The sequence below is a fragment of the Salmo salar genome, chromosome 17 (genome assembly GCF_965601325.2).
Source record: "Salmo salar chromosome 17, fSalSal1, whole genome shotgun sequence".
In the NCBI taxonomy this organism is placed as follows: domain Eukaryota; kingdom Metazoa; phylum Chordata; class Actinopteri; order Salmoniformes; family Salmonidae; genus Salmo; species Salmo salar.
Genome location: NC_138307.1, coordinates 83,480,802 through 83,494,889, shown reverse-complemented (window position 1 = coordinate 83,494,889; position 14,088 = coordinate 83,480,802). Strand labels below are relative to the sequence as shown.

General features: G+C 45.2%; 1 protein-coding gene across 2 annotated transcripts in view; it reads left to right on the top strand.

Annotated features, from left to right (window-relative positions):
* The window catches only part of LOC123731977 (carboxypeptidase M), a 103,577-nt gene that overhangs the window by 75,406 nt on the left and 14,083 nt on the right, over window positions 1–14,088 (top strand). For both annotated transcript variants that reach the window (XM_082964276.1, XM_082964277.1), the window contains 2 exons: window positions 8,512–8,699; window positions 10,659–10,829. In XM_082964276.1, coding sequence (XP_082820402.1) covers window positions 8,512–8,699; window positions 10,659–10,829 — 359 coding nt within the window. The remainder of the gene's footprint in view (window positions 1–8,511; window positions 8,700–10,658; window positions 10,830–14,088) is intronic.

Sequence of the window (14,088 nt, the reverse complement as noted above, 5' to 3'; positions counted from 1 at the left end):
GCTTTTTACATCCTTGAGAGGTAGTGAACAAGTGTACACTTGGAGGATAAGGAATGATTGCACTACCTCCTTGAGAGGTAGTGAACCAGGCAGTCAGCCACATGGCAGACAGCTATACCAGGCAGTCAGCCACAGGCCAGACAGATATACCAGGCAGTCAGCCACAGGCCAGACAGATATACCAGGCAGTCAGCCACAGGCCAGACAGATATACCAGGCAGTCAGCCACAGGGCAGACAGCTATACCAGGCAGTCAGCCACAGGGCAGACAGCTATACCAGGCAGTCAGCCACAGGGCAGACAGCTATACCAGGCAGTCAGCCACAGGCCAGACAGATATACCAGACAGTCAGCCACAGGGCAGACAGCTATACCAGTCAGTCAGCCACAGGCCAGACAGATATACCAGGCAGTCAGCCACAGGCCAGACAGATAAACCAGGCAATCAGCCACAGACCAGACAGATAAACCAGGCATCACCAGAGTACCATACGGGCTGCACCAGAGGCAGCTCTGTAAATGTTTTTACTCTAATATACTGTCCATTTTTGAACGTTGGACTCCCTGGAAAGCAGTGGCGATTGTTACTGAGTAGATAAATAAAACCCAAGTGCTGCTGGTAAGCTTTCTTGACTTGGACATAATGTTTTCCAACACATTTAACCAGCTAAACAGCTGCTCTTAGTGAATATGTTAAGAGTTTTGGATTGTTCAGAATGAGTACAGGTGACTGATGTTTCCACATCAAGCAGATGTCTTCTTCAGAGTGTAGAAACGTCAGTCCCCTGTACTCATCCTGAACAATGGAATAAAGTGAGCTGAATTATTCTCCAAATCCTTTCTGCCTTGAATCAGTTTCTTGGTAAGCCCTTTTCATGGTTTTTGTCATTGCTGTCCAGCACCCCTCCTTTCCTGCGTTTGCTGAAGCCAAGGTCCACCTGAACTCTAATCTACCTAAATAGATTCATTATATAATGTTGATTAATTCTCCACGACATTGTCATTCACCTGATGAGATGTGAAGAAAAAAACCAAGTTTTTGTTAACGTATGATAGGGGCCCCCGGGTCGCCAGTTTTCCTGGAAGGGGGTCCCTGGTCAAAAAAAGGTTGAAGACCCCTGATGAAGAGACTCGGCCTGAGAGGGAATCAAACTGCAATGTGGTCTTCTTCCCTTGACTGTAGCAGAGCTGTGATTCCTCCTTGAGAGGCAGCGTGGGGATAAAGAGCTCTCTGTGCTCTGGGGAGAGGTGGAGGGGAGGGGAGGCAGAGAGGGGGGGGGGGGGGTTGAGATAGCCTTATAATGTTTACCTAATGCACCTCACATCCCGGCCCGGTCACGCACTGACGAGTTCCGCAAACATCCTGGCACTTCCTCCTCCTCCGCTCTGAGCCTCCTTCTTTCTCCTTTTCTCCTGGCTTGTGTCACAAATGGCACCCTATTCCTGTCACGTCTACTCCTGCTCCTCCCCTCCGGTGTTCGACGTCGCCAGAATACTAACCACCGGTCCTTGGATTCTTCATTACGCACACCTGTAGATCATTATGATTCACACCTGGACTCTATTATCTCTCCTTTATCTGTCCCTCCATTACCTCCCCTTTATCTGTCCCTCCATGACCTCCCCTTTATCTGTCCCTCCATTACCTATCCTTTATCTGTCCCTCCATGACCTCCCCTTTATCTGTCCCTCCATTACCTATCCTTTATCTGTCCCTCCATGACCTCCCCTTTATCTGTCCCTCCATGACCTCCCCTTTATCTGTCCCTCCATGACCTCCCCTTTATCTGTCCCTCCATGACCTCCCCTTTATCTGTCCCTCCATGACCTCCCCTTTATCTGTCCCTCCATGACCTCCCCTTTATCTGTCCCTCCATGACCTCCCCTTTATCTGTCCCTCCATTAGCTATCCTTTATCTGTCCCTCCATTACCTCCCCTTTATCTGTCCCTCCATTACCTATCCTTTATCTGTCCCTCCATGACCTCCCCTTTATCTGTCCCTCCATTACCTATCCTTTGGCTGTGGCTGACTGTCCCTCCATGACCTCCCCTTTATCTGTCCCTCCATGACCTCCCCTTTATCTGTCCCTCCATTACCTATCCTTTATCTGTCCCTCCATTACCTATCCTTTGGCTGTGGCTGACTGTCCCTCCATGACCTCCCCTTTATCTGTCCCTCCATGACCTCCCCTTTATATGTTTTTCCATTACCTCCCCTTTATATGTTTTTCCATTACCTCCCCTTTATCTGTCCCTCCATGACCTCCCCTTTATCTGTCCCTCCATTACCTCCCCTTTATCTGTCCCTTCATTACCTCCCCTTTATCTGTCCCTCCATTACCTATCCTTTATCTGTCCCTCCATGACCTCCCCTTTATCTGTCCCTCCATTACCTCCCCTTTATCTGTCCCTTCATTACCTCCCCTTTATCTGTCCCTCCATTACCTCCCCTTTATCTGTCCCTCCATTACCTCCCCTTTATCTGTCCCTCCTTTACCTCCCCTTTATCTGTCCCTCCATGACCTCCCCTTTATCTGTCCCTCCATTACCTCCCCTTTATCTGTCCCTTCATTACCTCCCCTTTATCTGTCCCTCCATTACCTCCCCTTTATCTGTCCCTCCATTACCTCCCCTTTATCTGTCCCTCCATGACCTCCCCTTTATCTGTCCCTCCATTACCTCCCCTTTATCTGTCCCTCCATTACCTCCGCTTTATCTGTCCCTCCATTACCTCCCCTTTATCTGTCCCTCCATTACCTCCCCTTTATCTGTCCCTCCTTTACGTTCATTCCTCAGTCGGTATTGTTCCTGTGTTTAATGCCATATCGCCACTGTTACGCTGTCTCGTTTGTTGTTCTATTAAACGTTTCACCTGCTTCTTGACTCACAGCGTCATCGTTACAATTCCCTATATACAGTTGAAGTCGGAAGTTTACATACACTTAGGTTGGAGTCATTAAAACTCGTTTTTCAACCACTCCACCAATTTCTTGTTGACAAACTATAGTTTTGGCAGTGGGTCAGATGTTTACATACACTAAGTTGACTGTGCCTTTAAACAGCTTGGAAAATTCCCGAAAATGATGGCATGGCTTTAGAAGCTTCTGATAGGCTAATTGACATCATTTGTCATTTGGAGGTGTACCTGTGGATGTATTTCAAGGCCTACCTTCAAACTCAGTGCCTCTTTGTTTGACATCATGGGAAAATCAAAAGAAATCAGCTAAGATCTCAGAAAAAAAATCTGGTTCATCCTTGGGAGCAATTTCCAAACGCCTGAAGGTACCACGTTCATCTGTACAAACAATAGTATGCAAGTATAAACACCATAGGACCACGCAGCCGTCATACCGCTCAGGAAGGAGACGCGTTCTGTCTCCTGGAGATGAACGTACTTTGGTGCAAAAAGTGCAAATCAATCCCAGAACAACAGCAAAGGACCTTGTGAAGATGCTGGAGGAAACAGGTACAAAAGTATCTATATCCACAGTAAAACGAGTCCTATATCGACATAACCTGAAAGGCCACTCAGCTAGGAAGAAGCCACTGCTCCAAAACCGCCATAAAAAAGACAGACTATGGTTTGCAACTGCACATGGGGACAAAGATCGTACTTTTTGGAGAAATGTCCTCTGGTCTGATGAAACAAAAATAGAACTGTTCGGCCATAATGACCATTGTTATGTTTGGAGGAAAAGGGGGGAGGCTTGCAAGCCGAAGAACACCATCCCAACCGTGAAGCACGGGGGTGGCAGCATCATGTTGTGGGGGTGCTTTGCTGCAGGAGGGACTGGTGCACTTCACAAAATAGATGGCTTCATGAGGAAGGACAATTATGTGGACATATTGAAGCAACATCTCAAGACATCAGTCAGAAAGTTAAAGCTTGGTCGCAAATGGGTCTTCCAAATGGACAATGACCCCAAGCATACTTCCAAAGTTGTGGCAAAATGGCTTAAGGACAACAAAGTCAAGGTATTGGAGCGGCCATCACAAAGCCCTGACCTCAATCCTATAGAAAATTTGTGGGCAGAACTGAAAAAGTGTGTGCGAGCAAGGAGGCCTACAAACCTGACTCAGTTACACCAGCTCTGTCAGGAGGAATGGGCCAAAATTCACCCAACTTATTGTGGGAAGCTTGTGGAAGGCTACCCGAAACATTTGACCCAAGTTAAACAATTTAAAAGCAATGCTACCAAATACTATTTGAGTGTATGTAAACTTCTGACCCACTGGGAATGTGATGAAAGAAATAAAAGCTGAAATAAATAATTCTCTCTACTATTATTCTGACATTTCACATTCTTAAAATAAAGTGGTGATCCTAACTGACCTAAGATAGGGAAATGTTACTAGGATTAAATGTCAGGAATTGTGAAACTGAGTTTAAATGTATTTGACTTTAACTGTAGTGCCCAGGCGCTGGTCAACAGTAGTGCACTGTATAGGGAATAGTGTGTTATTTGGGACGCAGGGCTGGATTCACAGCAGGAATTTTAATCAAGGCTGCGACTAGCCCTGAACCTCATGAATGGACCGACATGTGATTTATGTATCTCTTCACTAAGACCTGAAGACGCTCAAATTATGTTACTGGATGGTATTAGAGGTCTTAAGTCACTGTGAATGTCATCACAGAGCAGAGAGAGAGAGAACAGTAGAAAGACAGTGGTTTGGTATAGGTCCACCTTAGTCTGTACGGTTACTGACTGTTTGGTATAGGTCCACCTTAGTCTGTACGGTGAGTGACTGTTTGGTACAGGTCCACCTTAGTCTGTACGGTTACTGACTGTTTGGTATAGGTCCACCTTAGTCTGTACGGTGAGTGACTGTTTGGTACAGGTCCACCTTAGTCTGTACGGTTACTGACTGTTTGGTATAGGTCCACCTTAGTCTGTACGGTTACTGACTGTTTGGTACAGGTCCACCTTAGTCTGTACGGTACCTGACTGTTTGGTATAGGTCCACCTTAGTCTGTACGGTTACTGACTGTTTGGTATAGGTCCACCTTAGTCTGTACGGTTACTGACTGTTTGGTATAGGTCCACCTTAGTCTGTACGGTTACTGACTGTTTGGTATAGGTCCACCTTAGTCTGTACGGTTACTGACTGTTTGGGATAGGTCCACCTTAGTCTGTACGGTGACTGACTGTTTGGTATAGGTCCACCTTAGTCTGTACGGTTACTGACTGTTTGGTATAGGTCCACCTTAGTCTGTACGGTTACTGACTGTTTGGTATAGGTCCACCTTAGTCTGTACGGTGACTGACTGTTTGGTATCCTCGCTCGTCATCTTTCAATGCGGCAGGATGCCACTGGGTAAACAGCGACCACGGAATTTCAATCGAGCTCTCTGCCTGAATCTTATGAATGGACCAATGACTGTTTTTTAAATAAGGAATGGTCTGATGATAGTGAATGGGACATCAGTGCTCTGAATGTCTTCACAGAGCAAAGAGAGGGCAATAGAAAGAGAGAGGGAAACAATTCCACCAGCTGTTGGTGCTTCCAGACAGGTCCCCTTGTCTGTCCCTATTTTAACCCTCTTTATACATGTGGTTGTGTGTTTAGATGACGCCATTTGGCATGCCCCATGGATCTCAGTTTGTACTGATGGCTATGTGGGGGGGAATAAACCTGAACTAAAACATTCCATTCTGAAACAATACAAACATTAACGAGATCCATGGCTGAACGACGACATTAACATACAGCTGGCGGGTTAAACACTCTATCGTCAGAAGAGAACAGCATTAAGACACGGGGCCGGGGGCCTATGCATTTACGTAAACAACAGCTGGTGCACGATATCTAAGGAAGTCTCGAGGTTTTGCTCGCCTGAGGTAGAGTATCTCATGATAAGCTGTAGACCACACTATCCACCTAGAGAGTTTTCATCTGTATTTTTTGTAGCTGTCTACATACCACCACAAACCGATGCTGGCACTAAAACCACACTCAATGAGCTGTATACCGCCATAAGCTAACAGGAAAACACTCATCCAGAGGCAGCGCTCCTAGTGGCCGGGGACTTTAATGCACGGAAACTTCAATCAGTTTTACCTCATTTCTATCAGCATGTTAAATGTGCAACCAGAGGGAAAATAATTTTAGACCACCTTTACTCCACACACAGAGATGCGTACAAAGCTCTCCCTCGCCCTCATATGGTCAATCTGACCATAATTCTATCCTGCTGACAAGCAAAAATTAAAGCAGGAAGCATCAGTGACTCAGTCTATAAAAAAGTGGTCAGATGAAGCAGATGCTAATCTACAGGACTGTTTTGCTAGCACAGAGTGGAATATGTTCCAGGATTCTTCCAATGGCATTGAGGAGTACACCACATCAGTCACTGGCTTCATCAATAAGGGCATCGAGGACGTCATCCCCACAGTGACTGTACGTACATACACCAACCAGAAGCCATGGATTACAGGCAACATTCGCACTGAGCTAAAGGGTAGAGCTGCCTCTTTCAAGGAGCGGGACTCTAACCCGGAAGCTTATAAGAAATCCTGCTATTCCCTCCAACGAACCATCAAACAGGCAAAGCATCAATAGAGGACTAAGATTGAATCGTACTACACCGGCTCCAACTCTCGTCGGATGTGGCAGGGCCTGCAAACTATTACAGACTACAAAGGGAAGCACAGCCGAGAGCTGCCCAGTGACATGAGCCTACCAGACAAGCTAAATAAATTCTATGCTCGCTTCGAGGCAAGTAACATGCATGAGAGCCTCAGCTGTTCCGGATGACTGTGTGATCACGCTCCCCACAGCCAATGTGAGTAAGACCTTTTAAACAGGTCAACATTCACAAGGCCGCAAGGCCAGATGGATTACCAGGACTTGTACTCCGAGCATGCGCTGACCAACTGGCAAGTGTCTTCACTGACATTTTTAACCTCTCCCTGTCTGTAATACCAACATGTTTCAAGCAGATCACCATTGTCCCTGTGCCCAAGAACACTAAGGTAACCTGCCTTAATGACTACCGACCCGTAGCACTCACCTCCGTAGCCATGAAATACTTTGAAAGGCTGGTCATGGCTCACATCAACACCATTATCCCAGAAACCCTAGACCCACTCCAATTTGCATACCGCACCAACAGATCCACAGACGATGCAATCTCTATTGCACTCCACACTGCCTTTTCCCATCTAGACAAAAGGAACACCAATGTGAGAATGCTATTAATTGACTACAGCTCAGCGTTCAACACCATAGTTCCCTCAAAGCTCATCAATAAGCTAACAACCCTGGGACTAAACACCTCCCTCTGCAACTGGATCCTGGACTTCCTGACGGGCTGCCCCCAGGTGGTAAGGGTAGGTAACAACACATCCGCCACCCTGGTCCTCAACACTGGAGCCCCTCAGGGGTGCGTGCTCAGTCCCCTTCTGTACTCCCTGTTCACTCATGACTGCATGGCCAGACACGACTCCAACACCATCATTAAGTTTGCTGATGACACAACAGTGGTAGGCCTGATCACCGACAGCTATGAGACAGCCTATTGGGAGGAGGTCAGATACCTGGCCGTGTGGTGCAAGGACAACATCCTCTCCCTCAATGTGATCAAGACAAAGGAGATGATTGTGGACTACAGGAAAAAGAGGGCCGAGCACGCCTCCATTCTCATCGACGGGCTGCAGTGGAGCAGGTTGAGAGCTTCAAGTTCCTTGGCGTCCACATCACCAACAAACTAACATGGTCCAAGCACACCAAGACAGTCGTGAAGAGGGCACGACAAAATCTACTCCCCCTCAGGAGACTAAAAAGATTTGGCATGGGTCCTCAGATCCTCAAAAGGTTTTACAGCTGCACCATCGAGAGCATCCTGACGGGTTGCATCACTGCCTGGTATGGCAACTGCTTGGCATCCGACCGCAAGGCATTACAGAGGGTAGTGCGTACGGTCCAGTACATCACTGGGGCTGAGCTTCCTGCCATCCAGGACCTCTATACCAGGCGGTGTCAGAGGAAGGCCCTAAAAATTGTCAAAGACTCCAGGCACCCTAGTCATAGACTGTTCTCTCTGCTACCGCACAGCAAGTGGTACCTGAGCGCCAAGTCTAGGTCCAAGAGGCTCCTTAATAGCTTCCACCCCCAGACTATTTGCATTGTACCCCCCCCGAACGCTGCTGCTACTCTCTGTTATTATCTATGCATATTTACATTAATAACTCTACCTACATGTACATAATTACCTCAACACCGGTGCCCCCGCACACTGACTCTGTACCGGTACCCTCTGTATATAGCCCCGCTATTGTTATTTACTGCTGCTCTTTAACCATTTGTTATTCTTATCTCTTACTCTTTTTTTGGTATTTTCTTAACTGCATTGTTGGTTAAGGGCTTGTAAGTAAGCATTTCACTAAGGTCTACCTACACCTAAGGTCTACCTACATCTGTTGCATGTGACAAATGAAATTGTATTTTATTTGGTCAGTACCTAGTGAACTTAATATTCTGTATTTTGTCATATGGTTCCCTGACAGGTTCAATAAGAACGGCATCGATCTGAACAGGAACTTCCCAGATGCCTTCTCTAAGAAGGAGAGTGGAATGAGAGAGATGGAGGTGAGAGCCATTATGGACTGGCTGAAGACTGAGAGCTTCGTCCTGTCAGCCAACCTGCACGGTGGGGCTGTGGTGGCCAGCTACCCCTACGACAACAGCAATGGAGGTATGTTACACCGTCACACACAGAGAGAGAGAGAGAGGCTGAGTGATAACCAATATAGAGACTACTAGAATGACTACAGAGCAGAGGAACAATATAGACTACAGAGTAGAGTAACAATATAGAGACTACTAGAATGACTACAGAGTAGAGTAACAATATAGAGACTACTAGAATGACTACAGAGCAGAGTAACAATATAGACTACAGAGTAGAGTAACAATATAGAGACTACTAGAATGACTACAGAGTAGAGTAACACTATAGAGACTACTAGAATGACTATAGAGTAGAGTAACAATATAGACTACAGAGTAGAGTAACAATATAGACTACAGAGCAGAGTAACAATATAGACTACAGAGTAGAGTAACAATATAGAGACTACTAGAATGACTACAGAGTAGAGTAACAATATAGACTACAGAGTAGAGTAACAATATAGAGACTACTAGAATGACTACAGAGTAGAGTAACAATATAGACTACAGAGTAGAGTAACAATATAGAGACTACTAGAATGACTACAGAGCAGAGGAACAATATAGAGACTACTAGAATGACTACAGAGCAGTGTAACAATATAGAGACTACTAGAATGACTACAGAGTAGAGTAACAATATAGAGACTACTAGAATGACTACAGAGCAGAGTAACAATATAGACTACAGAGTAGAGTAACAATATAGAGACTACTAGAATGACTACAGAGCAGAGTAACAATATAGACTACAGAGTAGAGTAACAATATAGAGACTACTAGAATGACTACAGAACAGAGTAACAATATAGAGACTACTAGAATGACTACAGAGCAGAGTAACAATATAGACTACAGAGTAGAGTAACAATATAGAGACTACTAGAATGACTACAGAGTAGAGTAACAATATAGAGACTACTAGAATGACTACAGAGCAGAGTAACAATATAGACTACAGAGTAGAGTAACAATATAGAGACTACTAGAATGACTACAGAGTAGAGTAACACTATAGAGACTACTAGAATGACTATAGAGTAGAGTAACAATATAGACTACAGAGTAGAGTAACAATATAGACTACAGAGCAGAGTAACAATATAGACTACAGAGTAGAGTAACAATATAGAGACTACTAGAATGACTACAGAGCAGAGTAACAATATAGACTACAGAGTAGAGTAACAATATAGAGACTACTAGAATGACTACAGAGTAGAGTAACAATATAGACTACAGAGTAGAGTAACAATATAGAGACTACTAGAATGACTACAGAGCAGAGGAACAATATAGAGACTACTAGAATGACTACAGAGCAGAGTAACAATATAGAGACTACTAGAATGACTACAGAGTAGAGTAACAATATAGAGACTACTAGAATGACTACAGAGCAGAGTAACAATATAGAGACTACTAGAATGACTACAGAGCAGAGTAACAATATAGAGACTACTAGAATGACTACAGAGCAGAGTAACAATATAGACTACAGAGTAGAGTAACAATATAGAGACTACTAGAATGACTACAGAGTAGAGTAACAATATAGAGACTACTAGAATGACTACGGAGTAGAGTAACAATATAGAGACTACTAGAATGACTACAGAGCAGAGTAACAATATAGACTACAGAGTAGAGTAACAATATAGAGACTACTAGAATGACTACAGAGCAGAGTAACAACAGGTGTCCTTGTGAAGAGATCAATAAGTCAATCACGTCAATATTGGTTGTTTCCACTGTGTCCCAAATAGCCCAGGGCCCTGGTCAAAAGTAGTGTACTATATAGGGAATAGGGCTCTGGTCTAAAGTAGTGCACTATATAGGGAATAGGGCTCTGGTCTAAAGTAGTATACTATATAGGGAATAGGGCTCTGGTCTAAAGTAGTGCACTATATAGGGAATAGGGCTCTGGTCTAAAGTAGTATACTATATAGGGAATAGGTTGACATGTTATGTTGTCACCCAGGTAGTGAGCTGCAGAGTGGATCCAGTGTTGCCCCTGACAACGACGTGTTGATCCAGCTGGCTAAGACCTACTCCTACACCCACAGCAAGATGCACAAGGGAGACCACTGTTACGACTCCAAGGACTTTAAGGAGGGCATCACCAACGGTTACTACTGGTACCCTCTACCAGGTCAGTCAGTAAATCTATCAGTTTACAGATCTGGGGTACTACTGGTACCCTCTACCAGGTCAGTCAGTAAATCTATCAGCTTACAGATCTGGGGTACTACTGGTACCCTCTACCAGGTCAGTCAGTAAATCTATCAGCTTACAGATCTGGGGTACTACTGGTACCCTCTACCAGGTCAGTAAATCTATCAGCTTACAGATCTGGGGTACTACTGGCACCCTCTACCAGGTCAGTCAGTAAATCTATCAGCTTACAGATCTGGGGTACTACTGGTACCCTCTACCAGGTCAGTCAGTAAATCTATCAGTTTACAGATCTGGGGTACTACTGGTACCCTCTACCAGGTCAGTCAGTAAATCTATCAGTTTACAGATCTGGGGTACTACTGGTACCCTCTACCAGGTCAGTCAGTAAATCTATCAGCTTACAGATCTGGGGTACTACTGGTATCCTCTACCAGGTCAGTAAATCTATCAGCTTACAGATCTGGGGTACTACTGGTATCCTCTACCAGGTCAGTCAGTAAATCTATCAGCTTACAGATCTGGGGTACTACTGGTACCCTCTACCAGGTCAGTCAGTAAATCTATCAGCTTACAGATCTGGGGTACTACTAGTATCCTCTACCAGGTCAGTCAGTAAATCTATCAGCTTACAGATCTGGGGTACTACTGGTACCCTCTACCAGGTCAGTCAGTAAATCTATCAGCTTACAGATCTGGGGTACTACTAGTATCCTCTACCAGGTCAGTCAGTAAATCTATCAGCTTACAGATCTGGGGTACTACTGGTATCCTCTACCAGGTCAGTCAGTAAATCTATCAGCTTACAGATCTGGGGTACTACTGGTACCCTCTACCAGGTCAGTCAGTAAATCTATCAGCTTACAGATCTGGGGTACTACTGGTATCCTCTACCAGGTCAGTAAATCTATCAGTTTACAGATCTGGGGTACTACTGGTACCCTCTACCAGGTCAGTCAGTAAATCTATCAGCTTACAGATCTGGGGTACTACTGGTACCCTCTACCAGGTCAGTCAGTAAATCTATCAGCTTACAGATCTGGGGTACTACTGGTATCCTCTACCAGGTCAGTAAATCTATCAGTTTACAGATCTGGGGTACTACTGGTACCCTCTACCAGGTCAGTCAGTAAATCTATCAGCTTACAGATCTGGGGTACTACTGGTACCCTCTACCAGGTCAGTCAGTAAATCTATCAGCTTACAGATCTGGGGTACTACTGGTACCCTCTACCAGGTCAGTCAGTAAATCTATCAGTTTACAGATCTGGGGTACTACTGGTACCCTCTACCAGGTCAGTCAGTAAATCTATCAGCTTACAGATCTGGGGTACTACTGGTACCCTCTACCAGGTCAGTCAGTAAATCTATCAGCTTACAGATCTGGGGTACTACTGGTATCCTCTACCAGGTCAGTCAGTAAATCTATCAGCTTACAGATCTGGGGTACTACTGGTATCCTCTACCAGGTCAGTAAATCTATCAGCTTACAGATCTGGGGTACTACTGGTATCCTCTACCAGGACAGTAAATCTATCAGTTTACAGATCTGGGGTAATAGCTAAGGGTGATGGGTTGACAGTTGCAAGCCCCCCCCCCCCCCCCCCTCTGTCGGGTTCAAAGTTCAAACCACGGGACTAATTTGCTACAATACTAATACTAGAGGTCACGTGTACAGACATGACCTTTCACTGGGGGAACCTGTCAGTGTTGTCATCACCCTGGAGATGTTGGGTTAAGATTTAGCAGAGTTAATAACACATCCAAGTCAGAACTGAAGTCCGTCTTGTCTAAAATAGAACGTTCTCGTAAATCATTCATGTCAATGGGAGATTTATGTAAATATTCCGGTATGTTCCACATCATCTCAGTGTAGATACATATAGAACTGCATACGGCCGTTCAGCCTTTCCCTTCACCCTATAGATACTGGTCTAATAGACTACAGTGACTGGTAGAGTGACGACCGTTCAGCCTTTCCCTTCACCCTATAGATACTGGTCTAATAGACTACAGTGACTGGTAGAGTGACGACCGTTCAGCCTTTCCCTTCACCCTATAGATACTGGTCTAATAGACTACAGTGACTGGTAGAGTGACGTCCGTTCAGCCTTTCCCTTCACCCTATAGATACTGGTCTAATAGACTACAGTGACTGGTAGAGTGACGACCGTTCAGCCTTTCCCTTCACCCTATAGATACTGGTCTAATAGACTACAGTGACTGGTAGAGTGACGACCGTTCAGCCTTTCCCTTCACCCTATAGATACTGGTCTAATAGACTACAGTGACTGGTAGAGTGACGTCCGTTCAGCCTTTCCCTTCACCCTATAGATACTGGTCTAATAGACTACAGTGACTGGTAGAGTGACGTCCGTTCAGCCTTTCCCTTCACCCTATAGATACTGGTCTAATAGACTACAGTGACTGGTAGAGTGACGTCCGTTCAGCCTTTCCCTTCACCCTATAGATACTGGTCTAATAGACTACAGTGACTGGTAGAGTGACGACCGTTCAGCCTTTCCCTTCACCCTATAGATACTGGTCTAATAGACTACAGTGACTGGTAGAGTGACGACCGTTCAGCCTTTCCCTTCACCCTATAGATACTGGTCTAATAGACTACAGTGACTGGTAGAGTGACGGCCGTTCAGCCTTTCCCTTCACCCTATAGATACTGGTCTAATAGACTACAGTGACTGGTAGAGTGACGACCGTTCAGCCTTTCCCTTCACCCTATAGATACTGGTCTAATAGACTACAGTGACTGGTAGAGTGACGACCGTTCAGCCTTTCCCTTCACCCTATAGATACTGGTCTAATAGACTACAGTGACTGGTAGAGTGACGACCGTTCAGCCTTTCCCTTCACCCTATAGATACTGGTCTAATAGACTACAGTGACTGGTAGAGTGACGTCCGTTCAGCCTTTCCCTTCACCCTATAGATACTGGTCTAATAGACTACAGTGACTGGTAGAGTGACGTCCGTTCAGCCTTTCCCTTCACCCTATAGATACTGGTCTAATAGACTACAGTGACTGGTAGAGTGACGACCGTTCAGCCTTTCCCTTCACCCTATAGATACTGGTCTAATAGACTACAGTGACTGGTAGAGTGACGACCGTTCAGCCTTTCCCTTCACCCTATAGATACTGGTCTAATAGACTACAGTGACTGGTAGAGTGACGACCGTTCAGCCTTTCCCTTCACCCTATAGATACTGGTCTAATAGACT